The following is a 23,750-nucleotide window of genomic DNA, read 5'->3' on the forward strand; positions in this document are numbered from 1 at the left end:
TGTGTTAAGCTTAGAATTATTAATATAAGGCTTTTTCTTAAACAAGGCACAAAATCGTCAAGAAAATTTACTGTTTCGAAAAAGTTATTAGTTATATATATATATATATATTGGTAACATCGTGTCGGATCATCATTGTTAAATCATTTTTAGGATTTATATATAGTATAGATGGAAATAAAATAAAAAAAGGAATCTTTTTTTCTTGTTTTCTTAAAATTAATGAACAAACAAAAAAAAACAAACGTTAGAAAACCTTCGAATAATTATAAAATATTTCTAATACATTTCGTTTCTAACTACTTATCGTTATTTTTAAAAAATACTACATTAACAATTCATTTAAAAATTATCATTATAAATACATTGCTTGATATGTAAAATCAAAACTTTGTACAATAAGAAAATAATCATGTTAATTAATTTCTTTAACAATTGTAGTAATAAGATAAATAAGTAATAAATCAGTAGGAAAAATCAATGCAATCTCGTACTCGTAATGTAAATTTGATTAAAAATTAATATTAACACTTTAGGGCATCGGGGCGTTTCGAGCCGAATTTTACGCAAGACCGGGAAAATTTCGCGATTTTTATTTTAATCGCATTATGTTAAAAAAAAACTGGTCTAACTTAAAATCAATAATATTTTATTAAGAAATTTTGAGGAATGTAGTAAATTATTTTATCGTATTATAATGTATACATCTTTTAAAATGCAATTATCAGGGGTTTTCATCCTAATGTGATAGCTGTTTATTTTTAAGCAAAAAATATATGAAAATTTCAATAACGTAATTTCACGTCATCCGATCGCTATCAGAAAACAGACATTATGCATATATGTTATCCGACGCCAGTGTTAATTAAAATTGTCATGTATATTCGATAATTGTTACTGAAAAAATACCTTATATTTAAGCTCCCTATCAATACTGCAACAAAAGAAACAAAGAAATAACAATGTTTTGTAGTAAACAAAATTATTCAAATTGTGTGTATGTTGAATGATAACCACAAATATGAATAAATTTTGTCACTTTTTTGTGAAGCTTTTCAAAATAGGATAAATGTTATCGAAAGCTTCATAAATTTCTTGCCGGACTTTGGCGCCTAAAAAATTATTTAATTACAATTAGAAATTTGATTTAACACAAAAAATGTATATATAAATATTTTCAAATACGATTTGTAACTTACCAGTAAGTACAACTTTACCAGACACAAATATAAGTAATACTATTCGTGGTTTAACCATTCTATATATCAAACCAGGAAATAATTCTGGTTCGTAGGAAGAGAATTGTCCATGTGTAAGTACCAAACCTTCTAGCCTAATAGGAAATTTAACGTCGCAACTTCCAACCATATTTTGTATCTTAAAGTCCAGAAATTTTGCCTAAATTTACAATCAAAAAATTAGATACTTATAAATAAAATATTTATTCTAAGTAATAAATAATAAATATGTAATATATAATATATACAATAATAATATAAAATATATAATAATAATAAATAAATGTGGAATACTAACCGGAAAACCTAACTTTTGAATAATTCTAGCATATTTTCTCGCTGCCAAACGAGAATCTTCTTCGCTTTTAGCACCCGTACAGACCATTTTCCCGCTACTAAATATAAGAGCAGTCGTCCTGGGTTCTCTTATACGCATGATAACGGCTGCAAATCTTTTTGGATTGTATTCAGCGTTTCTAGCGTGTAGGGCAATTTTTTTTAAATCTAATTTACAACTTAGATTTACGGTGGATACGATATTTCTGAAATATTATTACAAATATTATAATCTTGTAATTTTTATATCAGAAAGTCTAATATTATTAAGTACTGTAATTGTGGTAAGATGCCAGGGTCTGCGGAAGCAGGAGTCATAGGTGTCATAGGTCCTGGCGTAGATGGTCCTATAGATGATGGTGCGATAGGATTATTTGGTCCTAAAGGAGACATCATATTTTGCTGTCAAAATTACAATAAGGCATTTTAATTTTGTATCTTCTCTTTAACCTTTGCACTATGATTTAACCATATAATATATTACAAGTTTCAAATATTATTATAGTGTGAGGGATTAATAATATAATTTGAATTTATTGTATTATACTATTTATCTTATTTATTTAATTACCGGTGTTTGTGGCTGCATAAGACTCTGAGGTGTAGCAAAAGACGGAGTTGGTGCGTAAGTATGCATGGTTTTCTGAGGCGTTGTAATCATGAGCATACTGCCCTGTACACTTGGACTCATAGAATGTAATTGTTGCAGCTGATACTGCTGTGGTTGTTGCTGTGGCTGTTGTTGCTGCTGCTGTTGCAATGCATTTGGTAATATTTGTTGATCCTCTTCTGGCTGATGTAAAGGAGTACCAATGCTAGGTATACTGAACCCAGGACTTGGTAGCATTTGATCCATTTTAATTTTTTAATTAATATTGCTTTAACACAATCAATATTATTAATACAATGAAAGATGGGTTTTATATATTAATAATATCTCATAAACAATATTTCACACTTTTATTTTGATATGTATGAGTTTAATGTTTACTTAATAAGATCAATTAATGTGAAATGAATATTTTTCATCTTTTAATTAAAACATAAAAAAAAATTAATATTCTATAAGAATTCACAATATTCATTCATAAATTCACTCATAGGTTATTATAAGTTTAAACGTTCTTTTTCTTTTTAACCCACGAACGTTAACGTTCCCAACGTTTATATTCCATTTGTTTACTACAGTAACACATAAAATTCTATTTGATTTATTACTGATACCAACCACGTATGATTTTTCGCATATACAACTGTATCTTACACTTTCAATAATTATTGGTCGATGTAGGAAAAAGCTGACTAAGTCCGTATTTACGTGTCTACATGACTATTGGCCCGCGTCCTAGGGACTTTAACTTTAACCACAACAGAAGGAAGTTGATCTTTAAGTAATATAATTAAACATCAGTCGCGTAATAAGTATTGAAATAAAATGAAATTTCACCAAAAACTTCATGGCACATCTTTCTCCTTTAGAGTGTTTCTTTTTTATATGTAGTTAACTCCCAAAATATTGCAACCTGCATAAGAGAGTTGTGGATACAGCTTTAAGTAAATGCCGTTTAAATGAAAACTCGAAACGTCACTGGTTCAAGTCAGATTAGGTTAAACCCATGAAGTGATGGTAGTGTCAACCACGTAATCCGACATAAACACCTCGATGGATTTATGAAAATTAAATTATATTGATTAGAAGTGTAATATACTAATAAATACAAAATGTTTAAAAAATTTAAAGATAAACTTGCCGAGGAGATGAAACAATCGCCTGCCAGGTTGCAAGCGAGTATGCAGCAAATGGCGCAGGTTTTTAACATTTTTATTATATTTCTATTTAAATCTATGATGTCAATTATTATTCTCATATTAAATAATATTATGCTTTTAGGCAGTTATATCTCCAGCTCAGTCTAATAGTTCAATACAAGAATTACCAATAACAGTGGAAAGTAATGACTTAACCAAAAAAACTGATGGTATATGTTGCCACTTTTATTTATTTCTAAGAATTTTTATATTGCATGAGATAAATTTATGATAATCTAAAAGTGCTTTTTATATGTTTGTTTTTATAAAGGATGTCCCAGTATTGTTTCACAATATTTTAACAGTATATTTTATAAGTAAAATACTAGGACAACTTATATATGTGGTTCATGATCGCTAATCAATTTGTTATTTTGATAACTATACGATACAATTAGTTTACGTATAATATTTATAGATACTGTCAAAAGTAATTCCGTAAAAAACACAACTTTTCAAAATGTTGAACTTGTATCACCACTATCCAATTCAGTAGACGCATCTAGAAGATCATCTGTAAACAGTGTAACCAGTGATGTCAGTTCTTTATTTCCGCTTTACGAAAGTCCTAAAAATCTATATCATATACAGGTAGAATTATGAAATATTTTATAATAATACATGTGTATTTATTATTAAAAGTAGTACAAATGACAAACAATGTTTTCAAGGAAATATTATTATTTTATTTGTAGTCAGATATAGATCAGTCTGCGACTGAAATAGATGATGACATAAATACGCAACTTGATAGAGTTACCAAAGATCAATTATATTTGGCATATAAAAAAATTCAAGCAAAATACAATAAATACCGTGGACGATACACAGATTTGGTAAAACATTATCGAGATCTCGAACGAGTTAAAACAAAGTTAGAATCTGTTTTGGTTGAAACGCAAGATAATGTATTAAGAAGAATTGGAGATTTAAAAGAACAATGCCAATTAGAACAACAAGCTAAAGCGCATTTAGAAGAAGTATTAAGAAATGATATTGAAGAAAGAAATCATATTATAGATACCTTAAATACAAAGGTTATAAATTTTGAAAAATTTTCTATATTTATAAATGAACATATGCATATAATATAATTAACAAGAGGAGATCCAAGGTGACACAGGATACCGATTTACTTTAATTCTACACAGTTGTAGGCGTCCATCAGAATTAAACACTGTGCAAACAGTAAAATCTAATACTTAACTCTTTCAAAGAAAACGAAGAGAAAAATTTCACATACATTTTTATATACCAGTTCATTTCGGATGGAAAAATACATTTTTTAGCGTTTAATTAAAAGAAAAAAAAATCATAGAAAAAATATAAATAGGTAATTGACCCATGATGGACCCTTACGACTGTGTAGAATTTTTTAAAAATCAGTTTCCTGTCATCTTGGCTCTCTCCTTATAAGAGTATGTTATATTTTTACAAAACGTAATAGCATTTTGTATAACTTGTATTATGAAATACTTATTGCAGATTAAACTTCTTCAAGGAAATACACCACCTTCAGAAAATTTAATGCTATTAGACAACGACGAAGGACATAATAGTACCGTCGAAGTTATGGAACCGAATAAAGAATTAACTGAAAATGCAACTGATAATTCTGAATTGGTAGCTGAAAATGCAAAACTTCAAAATGAAATAATTAAATTAGAGGCGATAGTAACAAAAAATAAGAATACTTTAAAACGATGTGAAAATTTAATGAAAAGATATAAGGAAATATTAGAGGAAAATAATATATTAAAACGTGATTACGAAGCTTTAAAGTCTTCTAGTTTAGAAAATGCAGAGGTTTTGCAGAAAGAATTAAGTATATCGCAGGATGAAGTTTCAAATTTAATGGAACAAGTGAACACTTTAAAAAAACGTGAGGAAGAATCCGTAATATCTCTGGCTGAAAATAAACTTTCAATTCATAGAGAACTTGAGGGTAAAGAGGAACAAATAAAACGACTTCAATTTGATTTGAAACATACTATGGAAAGTAAAGAAAATCTAATTGAAATTGTTGATAAATATAAAACGGAATTAGAGCAATTAAAAACGCAATATAACATAACAAATTTGGATATGGATAAAACAGATAATATTGAAGATACATCGAAAGGTAAATTTTTCTAATTTAATATATAACATTAATATTATTTTTTCTACTGAATATAATCATTTATTTTTAAATAAATTACAGGTGATGCAGAGAGTGTAGAAAGTAATAATACCTCAAAAAATAAAAGTGATACTTTAAATGAAAATGAAATATTGGATAAATTAAAACATGATCTAACAGAAAAGGAAGAAGAATTACAAAAAATAAAAGTAATTTTACAAGAAACCCAGACGCTTTCTAAAGAGTATCAATGCAACATGGAAAAACTCCAAAATGAATTTTCAAACTTAAAAATCAAATATGTCGAATTAAAGAAAGAGCAAGACGCGCAAACAATTATTACCAATGAAAAAAAGAAAGAAGCTGAAACGACTATTGAAAAATTGCAAATGACTGTACAAAGTCTCGATAAAGAATTAGAAAATATGAGATTCGCTTTATCAGACAGAGATCAAGTATGCGAAACTTTCAATTTAAAAATGCAAGAATATGCATCAATGTTAGAAAAAGCTAATAACAAATTATCGATAAAGGATTTAGAAATAAAGAAATTTAACGATCAATTGTCTAATGAAAATGAAATAACTAAATTAAATAATACGATAGAAAACAAAGATGCAGAATTAACTGAACTCAGTAACAAATTAAAAAATTATAAAGATGAAATTAATAACTTAACCGAACAAATAGATGAAAAAAATTCCAAAATAGATTTACTTAATAAAGAAAAAATATCCTTTAAAAGTGAACTCCTATGTTTTAAAACAAATACGGAGAAATTGAAAGAAAATTGCACGTATCTGAAAAATAACGTTAAAGAAATATTTCAGGATCACAATGAAAAGATAAGTAATTTGGATAGAATTATAAACTCCTGTTTAAAAAATACTTTGATGGAAAAGGAAAGCCTCAAAGAAGAAGTTGAAATTCTTCATACAAAATTAAAAATGTCGGAAGAACAAGTTAATAAATTGATCGAAGTAGAAACAGAATTAGTGAAGATTAAGCAGCAAAAAATGGATTTAATGCATGAACTAAATGAATACAAGACGAAAGTAAAACAAATCGAATTGGAAAGACATGATAAATATAATATTGAAATGAGCAGATTTATAGCCGAAATAGATAATTTGAATTCTAAAATACACGATCTACAAGAAATACAAGCTTTAACAGAGAAGAAGAAGGAAGATGAAGTAGAACATTTGAAAAGAGAAATGATAGAATTTAAAAAGAAGTACGAAGATGCTACGAATATAATAAAAACGTTAGAAAATAAAAAATCTGAGTGTAATTTACTGCAAGAAGAATTGAAACGGTTACAATCGGAAATTATACATTTGCACGACAATAATACTAAAAATAATACTGAAATCAATGAACTTCGTGAGACAATATTGAAAAAAGAATCAGAAATGGCTGATTTGGAAATAAGATTTCAAGACCATGTAAAATTGGTTAAGGAATATGCAAAAAAAAATGAAGAAATAGAAGGAATTTATCAAGACGCTAATAAATATCACGAGGAGGAAGTTATGAAATTAAATGATTTAAATAATACCTTACAAAAAAGTTTACAAAAAATAATTGATACAAAAGATGTCGAATTGAAGAAATTAAAAGAAATTAAAGAGCAACAAGACAAGAAATTACTATTTAGCGATAAAAGAATAGAAGATTTAACCGTAGCACTCGACGAATTTAGAGCTGAAAATTTAAATATGTCGCAAACGATAGAAAGATTTTCAAATGAAGTTAAAACACTAAAAGATGAAAATCATCTATTAGAGAAACTGAAAACTGAAAATGAATTAATGAATGTTGAATTGGTAGAATTAAAATCAATTTTAGATCAATTTAGAGAAGAAAATACAAATTTAAACGTAAAACAATCTCAGCTTATACAATCTCATGAAGAACTTCATAAAATTAAAGAAACCTTGGAGATAAAAGTATTAGAATATCAAAAGAATAAAGAAGATCTTTTATGCGATGTGAAGAAGTTACAGGAAGATGTCGAAATTTATAAGGAAAAATTGAATAAGCAGAACGAAGAATTAAAATTTATTAAAAATCAATTGCAAGAAACAAATGCTAAAGTGAATTCTCAAACGAAAGCATTACAAGAAAGCGATGAAGAATTACAGAAAACAAAAAAAAAATTAGAAGAACAAACTCTAATATTAAGTGATAAAACTACCGAATTAACTGAACATTTAAAACATATACAATCATTGGAAATAAGCAAAATCGAACTTACTGAGCATATAACAAAGTTAAATGAGCAGTTAACAAATATAAAGGCTACGAACTTAAACAACATTCCATTTAAACATACGAATGAAACTCTAACGAATCTTCAGATAAATAAACTTAAAAATGGAGAGCTTGTTCTAGACGAACATCTTGCAAACTTATCGGCTTCTACGGTTTTAAATCTGGATGCAGAAAACAAGCGTTTAATGGATAAAATCAAAAGTATAGAAAGTATTATGGAACAGGAAACTTTAAAATTTAAATTATTAGAAACAAATGAAGAAAATCTGTTAAAAGAAAATGAAAAATTAAAACTTTTAAATACAGAAGAACTCGATCAAAAAACAATAGAAATAGATACGTTAAAAACTACAATCAAAGAACAAGAGAACCAAATTAACAAATTACAATCGCAAATAGAATCATTGACCGATTTGAAAGATATCAATTTACAAACGGCGGATGATTGCAATATCGTAGAACAAAATCTTGTCGAAAGAAGTAATCAATTAGAAGAGAAAAATAAAAAATTAGAAGCAGAATTGGATGAAGCAATAATTAAATTTCATGCCAAGGAATCGCAAATGTATATGATCAATAATGAATTAAAAGATAAAACAGATCAATTGAAGGAAGAATTAAAAATGCACGAGGAAGAACAAAATATTAGATTGAAACAATTGGTTAAAGAATTCCAAGCTCAACTACAAGATAAAGAAGAGGAATTGCAATCAGCATTGGAAAAACGTTTTGGTAAGTTAATGTTATTTTTATATTTCTACAGAAATAACCACAAATATAAATATATATGCATTTATTTATTAAATTTAAATAGATTACCAACAGAGTTATGAATCCAATCTTTTGCAACAATACAAGGAGCAATTAAAAGATTTTCAAGTTGAATTAACAACTAAATCGGAACAACTTGAAAATCTTATTTTGGAAAATAAAAAGTTGACAGCAGAAAAAGAAAATGAAGTAAAAGCTTTAACAGAAAGTATCGCATCTATTAGAAAAGAACATGTAAATGAGCTCAGAGAAACTGAACAAAAATGGAAAACTATTTTACAACAAAGAAGCGATAGATTAGAAACTAAACACGAAGAAGAGATCAAAGAATTAACGAGGGAATGGAGGAACGAAAGAAAGGTATAAATATACGTATGTTACAGTTTCACCCGATTGGATATTTTTACCGATCTGTTGCTAAAAGTTATTTAAAGCATCTATATCATTTATTTTTACTATACTTTATTATATTTTCATTTGCAAGTTACATATTTTTTTTCTTTGTCCTTTTCTTTATAGATTATTTTTCTTTTATTTTTTAAGTTTTGCTTTTGTTTTCTAATTTTTCTTTCATTCCTATTTTAGCTTGACACAAATACTGACACAGCAACAGAGGTAACATATTATTTTAAATATTAATATGTTAACAAGTTGTACTTTAAAATGGCACTTAATTTAATTTATCACTTTATTTGGATATAGGAACTGGAAAATACTTCTTGTATAGCAATGGCTGCAATACAATCAAATACTGGTTCATTTCATACATTTCAACAAACATTGGCATCGCAAAATCGTGAATTAACCGAACTCAGGAAATTAGTTAAATTAAGGCATGAAACATTAGAAGACTCAACGGAAATAGAATATCTTAAGAATATTTTATATGAATATATGATGGGAAAAGAAACAATGGTGCTTGCTAAAGTTATAGCTGCAGTCGTCAAATTTGATCAAGAGCAAACGGCAAAAATACTTAAAAAGGAAGAAGACAAATTAACACTGGTATGCATAATTACATTATTAATTTCTTATATAGATAATAAATTAATGACATATACGGAATGTATATGAAAAAGTAAATAAAGAAAAGCTCAGTCAAGTGCACAAGTACTCGACAAATTTTCAAATGTATTTTTCTCAAAAACAGTCTTATATGAACAAATTTTATTGTATATTTTAGAGTTAATTTTTCATATAGAATCACGCCCCATTCGTTCGTACCACCGAGTATAGGACACTGTATATTATATATATATATATATACTAAAACGATTACAAATTTGTTCATAAGATTATAATTATACACTATTATTTTTCAGCTTGGATCACTTGGCCTTACATAGGATACAATAATATAAGATAACTAAAAGTAAGTACATAATATGACAATTAGGCAATATCACGAAGTCAAGAACTATATTTATTTGGTTAATGAACCATTTAAGAATGCTCTTTTGTTATTATATATATATATATTACTCTGTTTGTATAAATTATTTTTATTTTATAACTGCAGTTGACATATTTTATAGCATTAAACGTTTAATAGTAATAATAATAATAATAATAATAATAGCACAGTTATAAGTATATGATATATAAAGGAAATATCTCACGAGAAAGTAATTTATCTATTATTCCTTTTGTTAAGTTAAATTTAAATGTAAATTTTGAGTAGGTTTTATAAAAAAATTTTTCATCTTGGAAAACAAAAGAACAGGATTACTATTAAATAATGAATACATAAAATTAAATAAAGTACGTAGTAATCTAATTGTAAGTTAAGAAATGATAAATAATTGTATATAAACATTGTATTATTTTATTTAATATAATTATAAAAAAATTAACAAGTTTAATGAATGAAACATTTATTACTAGATGTATGATTCATTTAATATCATATAACACATCGACTATTTTAAAGTTTAGACTCAAAAAATCTTTTCCTTTCTGAAAGAGAAATTGATAAATACGTCCAAAAGTGTTTTTCATTTCCATCGGCATTATATTGTTTTTTACCATCCTCTTCCATAAGTGATCTCAATGCAATATTTTTCTGAAGTTCTTTTTCGTAATATTCCTTTCCTCCATTAATATAATTTAAGCCTAATTTAGCTATTTTCTCATCTATGTTATTTTCAATACGATTATGAGCAACATCTTTAAACACTAACCATAAAACGAAGCCAATTAATATAAAAAATACATACAACGTACGACGGTACGATACTTTCTTCTCATATAAATTAAATTTATGAACTAAATTACTATAAATTGATATCATTATAAAGATGATACAAGATAAACTACCTCCCGATACATATACCCCGTTATTTATTATCTTTGATATTTCACGCGCTATCACATATTTTTTCGCGTCTTTTGAAATTATAAGACTATCATATAAATTGTCAGCTTCCTTTCTCATTTTATTAAGTTCTTTATTATTTATAATTAATTTTTCAATTGCTGCATCAGCGGGCTCTTTATATAAGAAATTAATGGGAATACCAATTATTCCTCCAAAAGTTTTATTTAATGTTCCAGCATGAAAGGGTTGGAAACCAAATACGTGAAATGGTTTTATAAGTGATTGCGTACTTTCCGGTAATTGTAAGTCATTCATTACCTCTTTACATAGTTCTTTCATTTGATTATTTATACGTACCCTTATGCCATGACTATAAATTAATGTTACATATATTTTTATAGACCAATTAATTAAATCGCTATTTTTATAGGTTATAACCTCAAAATAAACATCTTGTGTACGTACCGATAAAAGGCAACAGTTTCCTCCAATTTATTAAGGAATATTGTATGTGGCATAAGATTAACACAATATACTGCTACGCTTGCAGAAATTCCAAACATAAGATGAAATTTACGTTTATTATGGTACATTTTTATATTTATATGTTTTATCAAATCTACAACATATAATTATATTATCATTAGATTTTAATATTAATATTGTCATTTTATAAAGAATTATATTAATGATAATTTTTAACAATAATTAATTCATTCAATTTACATGATCCAATATCATTTAATAATGTCTCACAAATATTTATCAAATTTTAATAACTGATAAGATTTACAATGCCATCTATATGATTTGTAGTGTTATCTAGCTGTAACTATTTCAACTAATATAAGATTTTTATTCGCATGAACATAAAAGATTTCTATAAATCCCGTGGAAACATATATGTATATTACAATGCATACAAATTCAATAAATTTATATGAATATAAATATTTTAATAATTATTACAAATATATATATACATGTAAATAGAAATTATTAAATGTTTGTATATATGTCATTATAATCAAAACTGTATAAGAAACATAAACTCATGATTCAGTAAAATACTTAATAAATTTAATAAATTTAATAAATTAATGATTATATTTTGATCAAAATTTGTATAATTCTAGTTATACAGTAGTTACACGATTATTATCAATTGTGCTTACAGTATCATCAGTTGTATCATTTACAAGACAGGATAATTGCAATCGCATGGATGTTGTAACTTTTAATAGTAAAGCATCAATACGTATAGTATCTGCATTATTTCTTGGTTGTGGTATAGCATCAAGAGCTTCTTCAAAAAAACTTCTATTTTATGAAAAAAATAATATTTTATATATAATTTTTATATATTTATATTTAATACTTTTAAATTTTATATAATTATATAAATCTCTTACCTAGCTCTATCAGTACTGTAATGTAATAAAGCATTTTTTAAAAGCGTAATATCAGTTCTAGCTTGTATAATACCAGCAGAACTAAACTCTATTACATATGACATAAGCCGTGCAAGTTCTTCCGCTATTGTTTCAACAATATGAGAGAGAACTCTTTTTAAAAGAACTGGGGCAACTCGATGAACCTTTAAGAATATAATATCATATTTATTTCACATTAAAAGATATTTAACACATTAAGTACCGAGCATTTTTTGTTGAGCTTTCCATTTAGGCCACGATAATTCATCAGTCACAAAAACACAAAAATGTTGGTCACTAGTAACATGGCATTTAATGTGTTAACGATAAATGAAATCATTTTTTTCATTTTTTCTCCATATTTACCTCTGCATGAACTGCTATTAAATTAGCTAAAATCTCCTGAACGTATGGTTTAACATGAGTTGGCTGTATATCAAAATCCCATTCTAAACCGCCTAAATACATACTAGGTTCGATCGTCCCAACAAGTGGATCGCACCGTCTGTCTAAATAGGCCTCCAAAACAACATTATCAAGAATGTCCAATTGTGCCCAATTAGAATTCCAACCGATGGCATTAGATAAATCTGGATAACCTTGAGCTTTTAACGTATCTTTTATTTTCGGCAGAACAATGTTCAAAGTGTAACGTATATTACTCAATGTTATTAAAAGACACTGTTCCCATATCTATTGAATAATGTGAAATATATCAAAGATTTAAATAATGCATAAATAAATTGACTATACATTTATATTGATAAATAATAATACACTTACAGCCTCTTGATGTTTATTGTTTTTATTTTTATAACCAGAAGGCGACCCGACTAGTTGAGAAACCGATGGATCTTCATCATTATAAACATCTTGGCAATCATCAAAAACTAATTTTTCTAAACATCGTGCAAATGAAGTAAATAAAGCTTGAACGGCATTATAAAAGATCATTTGACATGATGCATTAGCAAATAATGCATTTTCTCTAGGACCGCAAGCGACTACTGTAGCTCGTGCACATTTTGTTAACTCAAATACCATTTCTTCAAATAGATATGGCTATTTAGACAAAAGAAAAAATAAAAGAAATATAATTAAATCTTTGATATAAATAATAAATTGATCGTATTAAAACTATAGCATAAAAAAGTACCAGTTTTGTAACTCCGCAATTCTCATTTAAATATTCCATTTGCCAAGTTTCTTTTTTATGTAAAGCTGCTATATTTTCCGCCGTTTTTTTGAATAAGGCTATGAAACATTGTAATCTAAAATAAACGGTAAAAGTTAAAATACTAATTAAATATAACAATTTAAATGATAGAAATGTAAGCATTATTACAAAAAAAATTTTTACCTTAAATCGAAGATAAATTTTCCAAAAATATCAAGGGCATCGCTCGGTAAATCTAAATGAATTAAAGATGCATACATCTGTCTGATGCAATGTAAAATATGTAAAAGCGATGACGCTTCTATGTCTTTATGACATATATTTTTAATAACTTCTACGGTATGTTGCATGCTTGATAAAACCAAGTTCTATTAAAAATAATTTGCAGATTAAAAAAAGAACATTTCAGAGATAAAATTATATTTCTCTTTTTAACATTTCAAAGAAAAATTTAATATTTTGTTCATTTCATTTTTACCTTAAAAGGAATTTGTTTCTCAACATCTACCGCAACATGCAACTGCCCGCTAAAATAGCTTTGTCCTAATCTCCATAGATTAGGCAACTGTTGAATTAATATATCATAAATAGCTTGAATGCATGATACTTGTACCGACGTATTATTTTTATCATTTCTATTGTTTAAAAATTTTCCTGTAATCGGTACATGTTTAGAAGTTTTACCAGAATCCTCCAAAATTGTATTTTTCATTTCTAAATGCTCTTGTACGCAAGCGTTTATACTTTTATTCAAACAATTAGCATGAGAAACTAAAATATAAAATGATAAATCTTTTTTAGACAAATATATTAACGGTTAATGAGTTAAGGAATTACACCACCTTGATGCTAGGAAATATAGGTATAAAAATAAACATTGTTTTTATGCAGCTATTAAGTATATAAAATAATAAACTCTAAATTTTATCGAAATTTTGAGTTTAAAAAATTACAGTTTTTTTTTAAACAGCTGTCATTTCTACAAAAATATTTAAAAAAATTTTTTCTCTATGTCACTTCTTAGTTATTACCTTTTTAAATAAAAAAAAAATTTTTTTATTTTTAGACAATGCCTAACAGAGAAAATAAGTCCATCATCAGCAAGGATGAGTCCTACTTAATGGCTCATATCTCCGTTATTTTTTAATTTTTTTATTATTTCCAATTATTCATAAAATTATTATGTATGTGTGTAAAATAAAAATTATTTTATATACTTAATAACTATGTCAAAAAAAATGTTTATTTTTATATCTATTTTTCCGAGCACCAAGATAATGTAACCCTTTAATAATAGAATTATTTTCTATATACCTACTTATGGCATCCCAGCCTACATCAGCCTCCGTTTCGAGATTAACAAGATTTCTAATTATTTTTTTATGTTCTTCTAAACTAAATGGCATTTCTTCAAGTTTCTTTCTTAATAATGCTTTAAGAGTTGTTATTCTGTTTTCTATTTCTGCTAATACTATTTTAAATACTTCCACTTCAGTATTCCTAAATAAATTTTTAACTCTTGCGTAATCGTTAATTGCCAGATCATAATTTCCACGTTCTATATTTCTTTCCATATTAATTGGCATGCAAAATAGAAATTTATAGCGCTGCATAACGGTCAAAACATTTCTGGTAGCATCTGCTCTATCTCTTCTCGCTAAAACTTCGTCAAATAATTTATTGGCTTCCGACATTGATTGTTTAATAGCTTTTTCAAGTTGTTCAATGGGATCAGTTCCATAATTTTTCATATCTAATTCAAACTGCTCTTTAAGAAGCATTACTGTATCAAGTTGTTCCATTACCGATCCTACATTGGCCTGCAATTAGAAATTTAGTAACAATAATCACAAATAGTTTAAAAGTATATATATTCATATAAAATTTCGTAACTATGTACCTTCAAAAAAGACAATTGTCCTTCTTTTTGTGAATTTACTTTTCTCTTAAGGAAAGTTAAGCCTAATTTCAAGTCTTCCAATGTCATAGCATGATGATGTTTCAATAAAAACCAACCTGGATGAAATTTTTCACTGGTGAGATCGTCAGTGGCATCTCCAAATAATTCCATCAATTCATCATCAGGAAACTTCTTACTATAAATAAATATAATTAATTATATTTAAAAATTTAATTATATATATATATATTATATATACAACCTAAAATATTACTATAGGAAAATGACTAAAATTCATACTCATTTCCTTCTACGCTTAAACCCAGAGGATCCTCTTGTTGATAATTAGTTGGTGATAATGCTCTTCTACCCCAAGCAAAGCTCTGCATTGGTGCTTCGTCTACCCATACTGCAGATTCTTTCATAGGTCCTATGGTTTCATGATAGCCACGAAATTGTACAGTTGATGTTCCTTGGCCACCACTACGAGTCGTTACTATAATATCACCACGGCCTTTACACGGACCTGATCTAGCAATAATTTTGTTCGATGATTTCCATTCAGCAGATAATAAACAATCACAGCCGCAAATTGTCAACCCTATATATATGAATTAAAAATAACATAATATAATTAACTTCTTTTCGATAAGGCTATGTCATTGACAAGCTTCGACAAAAAAGATGCTCAATATTTATAAAAGACTACAGTCACTGGTAATTTAAAAAACCAAAAGTAATAAAAAATTTAATCACATTGTCTGTTAGCTAGCAGTAAAATTAACCCTAAATGAAAGAAACAAACCTATTAAATCTGGAGCCTTAGTACCCAAGAATTCTCCGCGTACTATTACACGAGTTCCAGGTGGACCTTCTTTCGGAGATATTCCCGTGACTACCGGTGGTGGGCCCATATTTTTGTATTAAATTATTATATTATTTATAAATACCTATGGAAGAAAATATTAGTTACTTATTAAAGTAACCTTACTTTTTGCATATATCATACATTTAAAGATTTGGATTTATACATTTATTTAACATACCGTATAGATTGTAAATAATTAATATTTACATATTTTCCCAACACTTTTTTTTCTTCTTTAAAAGATCATACTTATAAAATAAGCATGGTAATATAACACATCACCATAACTTATTATTTGATTGAAACATCACAAACCTACACAACACCCTGTCAACTTATAGACTGCCTACTGTTTAAAAATATATGCATACAATACTAAAATAGGAACTATTAACTTATATCGTACAAATAACATTGTCAAAACATTGAATTAAAAAATCCTTTATTTGTAAATAAATATAACAAAAATTATTCAATAAACACAGCTTAATAATCTTTTCCAAAATACAAGCTCTACCACTAAAATTTCAAACACATTTAGCGCGCTTTTATCTATATATCAAATGTTGATAGGGAAAAAATTTATAAAAATAATAAAAATAAATTTCCTTTTTTATATAATATTTATCATTACCAACGAAATAAAAATCACTCGAACTAAATATATTTTCCATGAATCATTATATAAGAAATATTTCAATAATAAAATGGATAGAAAATTAAACACATATATAAAAATAACATAACCAATATTCAAATATTTTCTTTAAACATAGGATTGAATTAAATATTAATTTATTTACACATTTAACTGTAATAATATAATATAATATAATATAACATAAAATATCTGATAAAATAATACATTTTAATAAAATTTTGAAAATATTGTTTTAGTAATTGTTATATTGGTAGACTTGTCATTATCCGCCATCTGTAAGATAACGTTTGTTCCAAACGTGTACGACAGTGCAGTCGTGTCAATTGAATCGCGTTGAAAAGTAAAGATGGCAAATGTAATAAATCCAATTATTACACAAGCGTGTGAAAATGTTACCGAAAAAAATAATGGAACTTCCCCTTCAACTCCCGAAGGAATAGCCATAGCTTATGGGAGCCTTGTAATAATGGCAATATTACCTATTTTTTTTGGTAGCTTCCGAGCTGTTAGGCACCATAAGGAGCAGCAGGTTAGTTATATATGTTGACATATGTTATAAAGTTGTTTTAACGTTTAATAATATTTGAAAAATTTAACAATATTATTTAGATATATATATATATATATTTTTTTTTTAAATATATATAGTTGTCAATATGTAATGCATGAAATTTATATACTAATCTTGTATACGCGCGACCACATACACACATGTATATACATACAAATTCGTAATATCCACTTTAAACGTAACATCTTTTTATTATAAAATTTATGAAATATTGTTTATAGCAACATTATAAAGCCAATGGTGAACAACCGGATACAATGTCTCTTAAGGAAGCAGCAATGTTTCCTGTAATTTCCAGCTTTACGTTATTTAGCTTATATATTATATAAGGTAAAAGAAAGTTTGTTATTATTATTTTATGACAAATATGCTATTTTGTTTTGTTATCCTTATAAAATATCATTCATTTTAAAAACAATATCATTTTGCTTGTTTCCATACAGATATTTACAAAGGAGTACGTGAATGTGATTCTAGCTACTTATTTCTTCTTTCTTGGAATCTTATCTTTATGCCATCTTACAAGGTAAATGAAAGATTTTTTTAAATTATAATATATTTATATTTTAATAATATAATATCTCTTTTTAATATAATTTTGTTAAATTGTAGTTCTTTGATTTCTTCATTGGTTCCGGCTGTGATTCCAAAAACTCCGTATCATATTCAATTCACTAAAGGAGAAAACGATAATACCGAGCATATTATCAATTATAAATTTAACCTTCACGATATTGTTTGTTTAATTTGTTGTTCAATGGTTGGTGCTTGGTACCTTTGGAAAAAGGTAATTTATAAAAAAATATATACTTTTTTATAAATATTATTTATGTAAGAATCTCTTTCTTATATTTTTAATTATATATAATTTTTGTTATCTCTTGTAGCATTGGATTGCCAATAACTTATTTGGAATTGCGTTTGCAATTAACGGCGTTGAAATATTACATCTTAACAATGTTGTCACTGGATGCATTTTACTTGGTGGTCTTCTTTTCTATGATGCTTTTTGGGTATTTGGTACAGATGTAATGGTAACAGTAGCGAAATCATTTGAGGTGCCAATGAAACTCGTTTTTCCACAAGATCTTTTAGAGAAAGGTCTTAATGCAGAAAACTTTGCAATGTTAGGTTTAGGCGATATCGTTATACCCGGAATTTTTATAGCTCTTTTATTGAGGTTTGATAACAGTTTGAGCAGAAAAACAAATGTATATTTTTATGCAACGTTTTTTGCTTACTTCATGGGATTACTCATAACAATATCAATAATGCATTTGTTTAAACACGCACAACCTGCTCTGTTATATCTGGCACCTGCTTGCCTAGGAACACCATTATTACTAGCATTAGTCAAAGGAGACCTCAAAGCTTTATTTTCGTAAGCATTATTCCTTTGTTTCGTGTATTACATAAATTAAAATTCATATAAATATTTGAAAGTAATATATACAATATAAATTTCAGATATGAAGATCATCCTGCTCAGCCAAAGAATAATACAGTACAACAATCAGAACAGACAACACAAACTCAAGTAGAAACAGCAAAGGATAAATAAATTTTCTGACCATCATAAGTAATATGGCATTCCTGTTATGTTACTATTGGTTATTTCACAAATTCATTATAAATAGGAAAAAAGACATGTCTTTTCTATAATTCTATAATCTACCTTGCATATTGATTTAATTTATTTTTACAATATATGCAAGTTTTGGATGCTGTGATGGCACAAAAATCATTTCATTAATCATTCGGTACATAGCAAGAGTTTGCATTTATTATGCAACTATTCCTATGTGTAGTTATATTTGTAAATTATAATTGTGACGTATAACGATTCTTTAAAATTGTATTTCTTGTATTGATTTTAACAAAAATTTAGTAATAATTCCCGACCGTGTAAAATCAATTTTATAGTACATAGTAAAAAAACAAAAGAAAAAAAATTATATAAGTTCACCACATCATACGATGACATTAATTATTGTTTTCGATTACCTTCTCCTCCCGTTTTCTATTTTTGTTAAAATCATAAGTGCCACGACATTTAAAACGTTAGACAATCTATTTGTAAGTTATACAAAAAACAAATTATTTTTGCGAATTTATTTGTTACCAATCTTTCATAATTATTCTTATACAATATTTTGTTAATAATTATAAGCATAGAAAATGCACAAATTAATCTGGACAAAGAATATTAAAATATTTTTAAGAAGAATTTATATCTTGGAAATATTTATTGATATTTTTTTTTTTAATAAATAACTTACGTTCATATAAACTTTTATATTTTTATTTTACCAAATTGAAATTAAAATATGTTATACATATATTATGTGTAGAAATTAATTTGATGCCTTGATTAACACATTCGCGACTGGGATGCGAATTCACGTCATTTCAAATTCTATTCCTGGTTGGCGCTGACGTGAATTCACGTCCTGCTATTTATAATTGAATGTTAAAAATCTCGGGAAACACGAGGCTCACGGCGTGGCGACCTTTATCGCGTTTTCTCCCTCTTAGGTGTTGGGCTCGTCTTTGCGGAAATTTTTGTAAAAAGGCCTGCCGTACGCAGGAAGTAAAACTTACATCATACACCACCGTTCATAGATAAGTAGGAGTATAAAAGAATATGAGATCAAAAAGTAAATATTAGTCTTAACCGTTTGAGTGCTACGGGTGTTCTTTCCTAATCGAAAATTGCCAAGCGACGCGATAATGCTTGTCTGATTTCGCGTCCAAAAATCCCAAGGAGCGCGATTGTGCTGTTTTGTATTTATCTACGATAAGTCTTAATTCTTTCAATTTATTGTTGTTCTGACATTCTTTTGAGCATAATTGTCGGCTTCGCAGCTTATGTAGAGCACTGACACTTTTCAACATAGAACAGAAGAAGCGCGATCCCGTCGTTTAGCAGTCAAATGGTTAAAGTTCAGAAGCAGGCAAAGAGTGACATAAACAACAATTAAGTAAAGTTACTATTGAAGTAAATATATTAGGTGGTTTTTATATACTATTTAACAAACTTTAAAATAATTTACCGTTATAATGGAAAATGAATAAATATATGCTGACGAGATTTCCGAGATCGAATCTACAGAATTTATTGTTAGTAGTGATAGCGAGATAGGCAGTGACGTAGTAACGCAATTACACGGAGAAATAAAACTCAGATAATATATGATAGCGAATCTAGCGACTAATTACGAAACAGATAGTCAGTGGACAAAATGTGATCCAAAAAGAAACTTACAATTAGAAATGTTTACGGGTAATTCAGGTGTCAAGGTATATCCAAATAATCCTCAAAGTATAAGTGAAATGGTCGGACTAGTTATTGAAGATAATTATAAGATAAGGCACCGAATTAATTTCTAAACCTAATATATATTTGAGCCGTTTATTTTGAAAGTGGCATAAGTCACTTTGTTTTTAAGTCGATATATTTAAGGGTTTGAAAAGATACCGTTCAATTGCAATTAGTGTTGCCATTAACTCGTTTGTTTTGAAAAAGTAATTTATGCCACTTTCAAAATAAACGGCTCATTTATATATGTAATTTTTTTCTATAATGCTATCAATATAAACATGTAAATGCAATACTCTTTTATATTAAACTAATCTAATCCATGCATTATTATTTAAAATATATGTATATTAATCTTATATTTAATTTTATTAATTTGACAATAGTAGGTGGTAATTATTTTGTTTAGCATGTAGTAAAAATATGGTGAAATAATAATTACTCTGTAATAGATAATTGATTTATATTTAACTATCCTTATTTTTATAATCAGAATGACAATATTATGAAAATACGAAATGTTAATTGATCACACTTTAACGGCATCTTCGACAGCTAAATTTTGTGCTGTAATAGGTTTCATATCCTTTATTCCATCTTTGGATACTTTTTTGACTTGGAAATTAGGTAAATTCACGATAAGTCTCTTATGAATTTCCCTAACGCATTTCTTCATCAATTCGTATCCTTCTTCTTCCGTCATGTCTGTAATAATTGAAAATAATGAAGAAAAAGAATTATATTTTACTTTAAATATAAAATTTGATAAAATTAATTACTCCCTCGCACTATAACAACGCGTGTGACTCGTAATAAGTTTTATGAGCTAAACATGAGAAGCATGAAATAGAGCACAGAATTATAGCACACAGCTCAGCGCTTTAATCATAGTGTAAGGGGTTATATATGTTAATATTATACAATACATAATAATTACTTACCAAAACTATGATATCTATCCAATATAGAAAGAGAAAAGAAACCACCATAACCATGCGCTGCATACGGTACTTTAACGCAAGAAGCTAAGTAATCTATAAAATATAATTGTGGGCCGATTTCGTCGTCGTATCCAGCCATTAATAAATTAACAGTGTATGGTGTTTGACTCCTAAGATAATCCGCCAAATTTCTTCTAGTAAAAGCGGTTGCCGCTTGCGGTGATAGTTCGTAACCATTTCTCATTTTATAAAGTTGTATATTTTTTCCAATGTATTCTGAAAACTGAGTTGTATCTCCAGATTCGCCGGAGACAGCCATAACAAGTTTGTCGGACATTTTATGAATTTTCACCTCATCTAAAATAACGTTAAACTTAATTTAATACATATTTAAATAACAAATTTAGGTTTAATCAAAAATACTCTTGGTAATCCTCTTGAACCATCTAATGTATTTTAATTAAATGTATTTTACCGCTTTTCATAACCATAATAGATTGAGCATTTGTCATATCGGCGGCTACAAGCACAAAATCCCTAAATTGAATTCCAATTAAACATTCCATTTTAAAAATTATTGTTTAAATCACTTGACTCGATAGAATATACAAGTTCTTAAAAACGCCTGTCACTCTATTCGAAGGTTAACTCATCGAATAATATGTTGCGAGATAGAACAGCGACTGTTTTACTACTTACAGTGACATCTGATATTATCGATCGAAAAACAAGCTAATTATCAATTTGTAGACGTCGGTAAGAAAGAGTACAATTATTTGATTTTTTAATTTTTTTAATTTTTTTTACTTTTTTATATTTTTTTTTATAAATTCCCTTTTTATCTACTCAAATCTACTCAGTGATATAATAAACTTTAATCAATTTATATGTCTTACTAGATAGCACTGCGATCGTTGCGGATCTACTTTTGTACACATGGGTTTAAATTTTGAATTATTATTTTAAATAAATAATTGATAAAATTATATATCATAATTGATGAAAAATAAACCGAATAAAATAAGTTAATATAAATTATAGAAAAATGCATAATTTTTATTATTTTTCACTTTAAACAAATAAATAAAATAGAATAGGTCTTTAAACTTCACACTTGTTCTTAGAAAGTTTCTTTGTACATACACGAGTGCGTGCGAGCGAGAAAAAATATTAACAATCATATTAATTGCTTATATTATAAATTAATTAATATATATATATATATGTATATAATATAATTATAAATATATATATATTATATATATACATGTATATAATAGACAAACATAAACCAACAGCGTATGAATAGTCTTAACTAATTCTGTAACTGCTCTATTTCTTTTCCTTAATGTCTTTTTCATCATTCATTATTTCTAATCATATTACAAATGTTTGACACCTTATAGAGTAAACAGAAATATATATATACAAAAACTGAATGTAATTATAATCATATGTTTATGAAAGTACACAACATATATATGTGTATATATATATACACAACATATATATGTGAATATACTTTATATGTTGGAAGTAATACATTAGTATAGCAAATAATTACAATATTGTAGCATGTTTTTTCTTTCTTTCTTTTTTTGTTTTATGGTTTAATCACTTCTTACGTTTATCTTTGCAAATAAATATTAATAAAGTATACTATTTATATACAGGATATTACATATTATGTTACTATAAGATATCAGAGAGCGTATATTGTACAAAATAATTAACATCAAAGCAGTTTAGTGTGTAGCACTCTTTACATGAGATAAAATATATATATATATACATAAATAATATAAACATGAAATTCTATATAAATTAGGTAACTTAAAAGTCGTCTTTACTATTTTCTTTATAATATTCTAATAGTACAATGTATAAAGATATTTCATTTCAATAAAGATAATAAGGATTATACAATATTTTTCGGTGTATAAGCTATAGTGTACTATCGAGTATTAATATACATGAAACTCTTTTTAAATATATATATATATATACAGT

The 23,750-nt window shown here is 27.0% G+C and overlaps 5 protein-coding genes across 8 annotated transcripts; 2 read left to right on the forward strand and 3 right to left on the reverse strand.

The window, feature by feature from the left end:
- Positions 1 to 660: 660 nt before the first annotated feature.
- On the reverse strand, positions 661 to 2,878 carry LOC122522276 (TATA-box-binding protein). Of its 2 annotated transcripts, XM_043643204.1 has the most exons (6): positions 2,803 to 2,878; positions 2,146 to 2,452; positions 1,849 to 1,976; positions 1,537 to 1,780; positions 1,200 to 1,398; positions 661 to 1,112 (listed from the first exon to the last, which is right to left on the reverse strand). In XM_043643204.1, the coding sequence occupies exons 2-6, from the start codon at positions 2,428 to 2,430 to the stop codon at positions 1,036 to 1,038; spliced, it is 933 nt and encodes a 310-aa protein (XP_043499139.1). In that variant the 5' UTR covers positions 2,431 to 2,452; positions 2,803 to 2,878; the 3' UTR covers positions 661 to 1,035. The 2 variants fall into 2 exon arrangements, with proteins under 2 accessions (XP_043499139.1, XP_043499129.1); XM_043643194.1 differs by having other exon boundaries at positions 2,146 to 2,873.
- Positions 2,879 to 3,084: 206 nt separating this feature from the next.
- Positions 3,085 to 9,953, forward strand: LOC122522264 (golgin subfamily A member 4-like). Of its 2 annotated transcripts, XM_043643175.1 has the most exons (10): positions 3,085 to 3,383; positions 3,466 to 3,553; positions 3,802 to 3,974; positions 4,079 to 4,420; positions 4,869 to 5,505; positions 5,587 to 8,514; positions 8,597 to 8,913; positions 9,139 to 9,168; positions 9,256 to 9,558; positions 9,876 to 9,953. In XM_043643175.1, exons 1-10 carry the CDS (start codon positions 3,297 to 3,299, stop codon positions 9,897 to 9,899), a joined length of 4,929 nt encoding a protein of 1,642 aa, XP_043499110.1. In that variant the 5' UTR covers positions 3,085 to 3,296; the 3' UTR covers positions 9,900 to 9,953. The 2 variants fall into 2 exon arrangements, with proteins under 2 accessions (XP_043499110.1, XP_043499118.1); XM_043643183.1 differs by lacking the exon at positions 9,139 to 9,168 and having other exon boundaries at positions 3,087 to 3,383.
- Positions 9,954 to 11,409: 1,456 nt separating this feature from the next.
- On the reverse strand, positions 11,410 to 16,782 carry LOC122516990 (exocyst complex component 2). 2 transcript variants are annotated; one of them, XM_043635263.1, is made up of 13 exons: positions 16,427 to 16,782; positions 16,186 to 16,330; positions 15,681 to 15,981; positions 15,381 to 15,576; positions 14,799 to 15,300; positions 13,959 to 14,251; positions 13,664 to 13,848; positions 13,460 to 13,574; positions 13,087 to 13,365; positions 12,670 to 12,996; positions 12,283 to 12,467; positions 12,046 to 12,190; positions 11,410 to 11,489 (listed from the first exon to the last, which is right to left on the reverse strand). In XM_043635263.1, the coding sequence occupies exons 2-13, from the start codon at positions 16,292 to 16,294 to the stop codon at positions 11,484 to 11,486; spliced, it is 2,643 nt and encodes an 880-aa protein (XP_043491198.1). In that variant the 5' UTR covers positions 16,295 to 16,330; positions 16,427 to 16,782; the 3' UTR covers positions 11,410 to 11,483. The 2 variants fall into 2 exon arrangements, with proteins under 2 accessions (XP_043491198.1, XP_043491189.1); XM_043635254.1 differs by lacking the exon at positions 11,410 to 11,489 and having other exon boundaries at positions 11,980 to 12,190.
- Positions 16,783 to 17,169: 387 nt separating this feature from the next.
- Positions 17,170 to 19,059, forward strand: LOC122516999 (minor histocompatibility antigen H13). Its single transcript, XM_043635270.1, has 6 exons — positions 17,170 to 17,438; positions 17,702 to 17,808; positions 17,890 to 18,006; positions 18,093 to 18,267; positions 18,368 to 18,861; positions 18,948 to 19,059. Exons 1-6 carry the CDS (start codon positions 17,256 to 17,258, stop codon positions 19,039 to 19,041), a joined length of 1,170 nt encoding a protein of 389 aa, XP_043491205.1. The 5' UTR covers positions 17,170 to 17,255; the 3' UTR covers positions 19,042 to 19,059.
- Positions 19,060 to 21,245: 2,186 nt separating this feature from the next.
- On the reverse strand, positions 21,246 to 22,469 carry LOC122517010 (proteasome subunit beta type-2-like). The gene is made up of 3 exons (XM_043635280.1): positions 22,216 to 22,469; positions 21,741 to 22,097; positions 21,246 to 21,504 (listed from the first exon to the last, which is right to left on the reverse strand). The coding sequence occupies exons 1-3, from the start codon at positions 22,304 to 22,306 to the stop codon at positions 21,329 to 21,331; spliced, it is 624 nt and encodes a 207-aa protein (XP_043491215.1). The 5' UTR covers positions 22,307 to 22,469; the 3' UTR covers positions 21,246 to 21,328.
- Positions 22,470 to 23,750: the final 1,281 nt, after the last annotated feature.

The sequence above is a fragment of the Polistes fuscatus genome, unplaced genomic scaffold (assembly GCF_010416935.1).
Source record: "Polistes fuscatus isolate 324 unplaced genomic scaffold, CU_Pfus_HIC Scaffold1, whole genome shotgun sequence".
NCBI lineage: Eukaryota > Metazoa > Arthropoda > Insecta > Hymenoptera > Vespidae > Polistes > Polistes fuscatus.

What these genes read in the sequence shown, in the direction of transcription:
- LOC122522276 (XM_043643204.1), bottom strand. Translation starts at nt 2,430, where the DNA reads ATGGATCAAATGCTACCAAGTCCTGGGTTCAGTATACCTAGCATTGGT. An exon ending in TTCAAAAGTTAGGTTTTCCG is followed by an intron (nt 1,399 to 1,536) that starts GTTAGTATTCCA and finishes TTGTAAATTTAG; the next exon opens with GCAAAATTTCTGGACTTTAA. An exon ending in TGGTAAAGTTGTACTTACTG is followed by an intron (nt 1,113 to 1,199) that starts GTAAGTTACAAA and finishes ATAATTTTTTAG; the next exon opens with GCGCCAAAGTCCGGCAAGAA.
- LOC122522264 (XM_043643175.1), top strand. Translation starts at nt 3,297, where the DNA reads ATGTTTAAAAAATTTAAAGATAAACTTGCCGAGGAGATGAAACAATCG. An exon ending in AATGGAGGAACGAAAGAAAG is followed by an intron (nt 8,914 to 9,138) that starts GTATAAATATAC and finishes TTCCTATTTTAG; the next exon opens with CTTGACACAAATACTGACAC. An exon ending in AAGAAGACAAATTAACACTG is followed by an intron (nt 9,559 to 9,875) that starts GTATGCATAATT and finishes ATTATTTTTCAG; the next exon opens with CTTGGATCACTTGGCCTTAC.
- LOC122516990 (XM_043635254.1), bottom strand. Translation starts at nt 16,294, where the DNA reads ATGGGCCCACCACCGGTAGTCACGGGAATATCTCCGAAAGAAGGTCCA. An exon ending in TAAGGCTCCAGATTTAATAG is followed by an intron (nt 15,982 to 16,185) that starts GTTTGTTTCTTT and finishes TCATATATATAG; the next exon opens with GGTTGACAATTTGCGGCTGT. An exon ending in AGAAACAAATTCCTTTTAAG is followed by an intron (nt 13,849 to 13,958) that starts GTAAAAATGAAA and finishes TATTTTTAATAG; the next exon opens with AACTTGGTTTTATCAAGCAT.
- LOC122516999 (XM_043635270.1), top strand. Translation starts at nt 17,256, where the DNA reads ATGGCAAATGTAATAAATCCAATTATTACACAAGCGTGTGAAAATGTT. An exon ending in GGCACCATAAGGAGCAGCAG is followed by an intron (nt 17,439 to 17,701) that starts GTTAGTTATATA and finishes TATTGTTTATAG; the next exon opens with CAACATTATAAAGCCAATGG. An exon ending in TCTTTATGCCATCTTACAAG is followed by an intron (nt 18,007 to 18,092) that starts GTAAATGAAAGA and finishes GTTAAATTGTAG; the next exon opens with TTCTTTGATTTCTTCATTGG.
- LOC122517010 (XM_043635280.1), bottom strand. Translation starts at nt 22,306, where the DNA reads ATGGAATGTTTAATTGGAATTCAATTTAGGGATTTTGTGCTTGTAGCC. An exon ending in TATTATGGTTATGAAAAGCG is followed by an intron (nt 22,098 to 22,215) that starts GTAAAATACATT and finishes ACGTTATTTTAG; the next exon opens with ATGAGGTGAAAATTCATAAA. An exon ending in GGATAGATATCATAGTTTTG is followed by an intron (nt 21,505 to 21,740) that starts GTAAGTAATTAT and finishes CAATTATTACAG; the next exon opens with ACATGACGGAAGAAGAAGGA.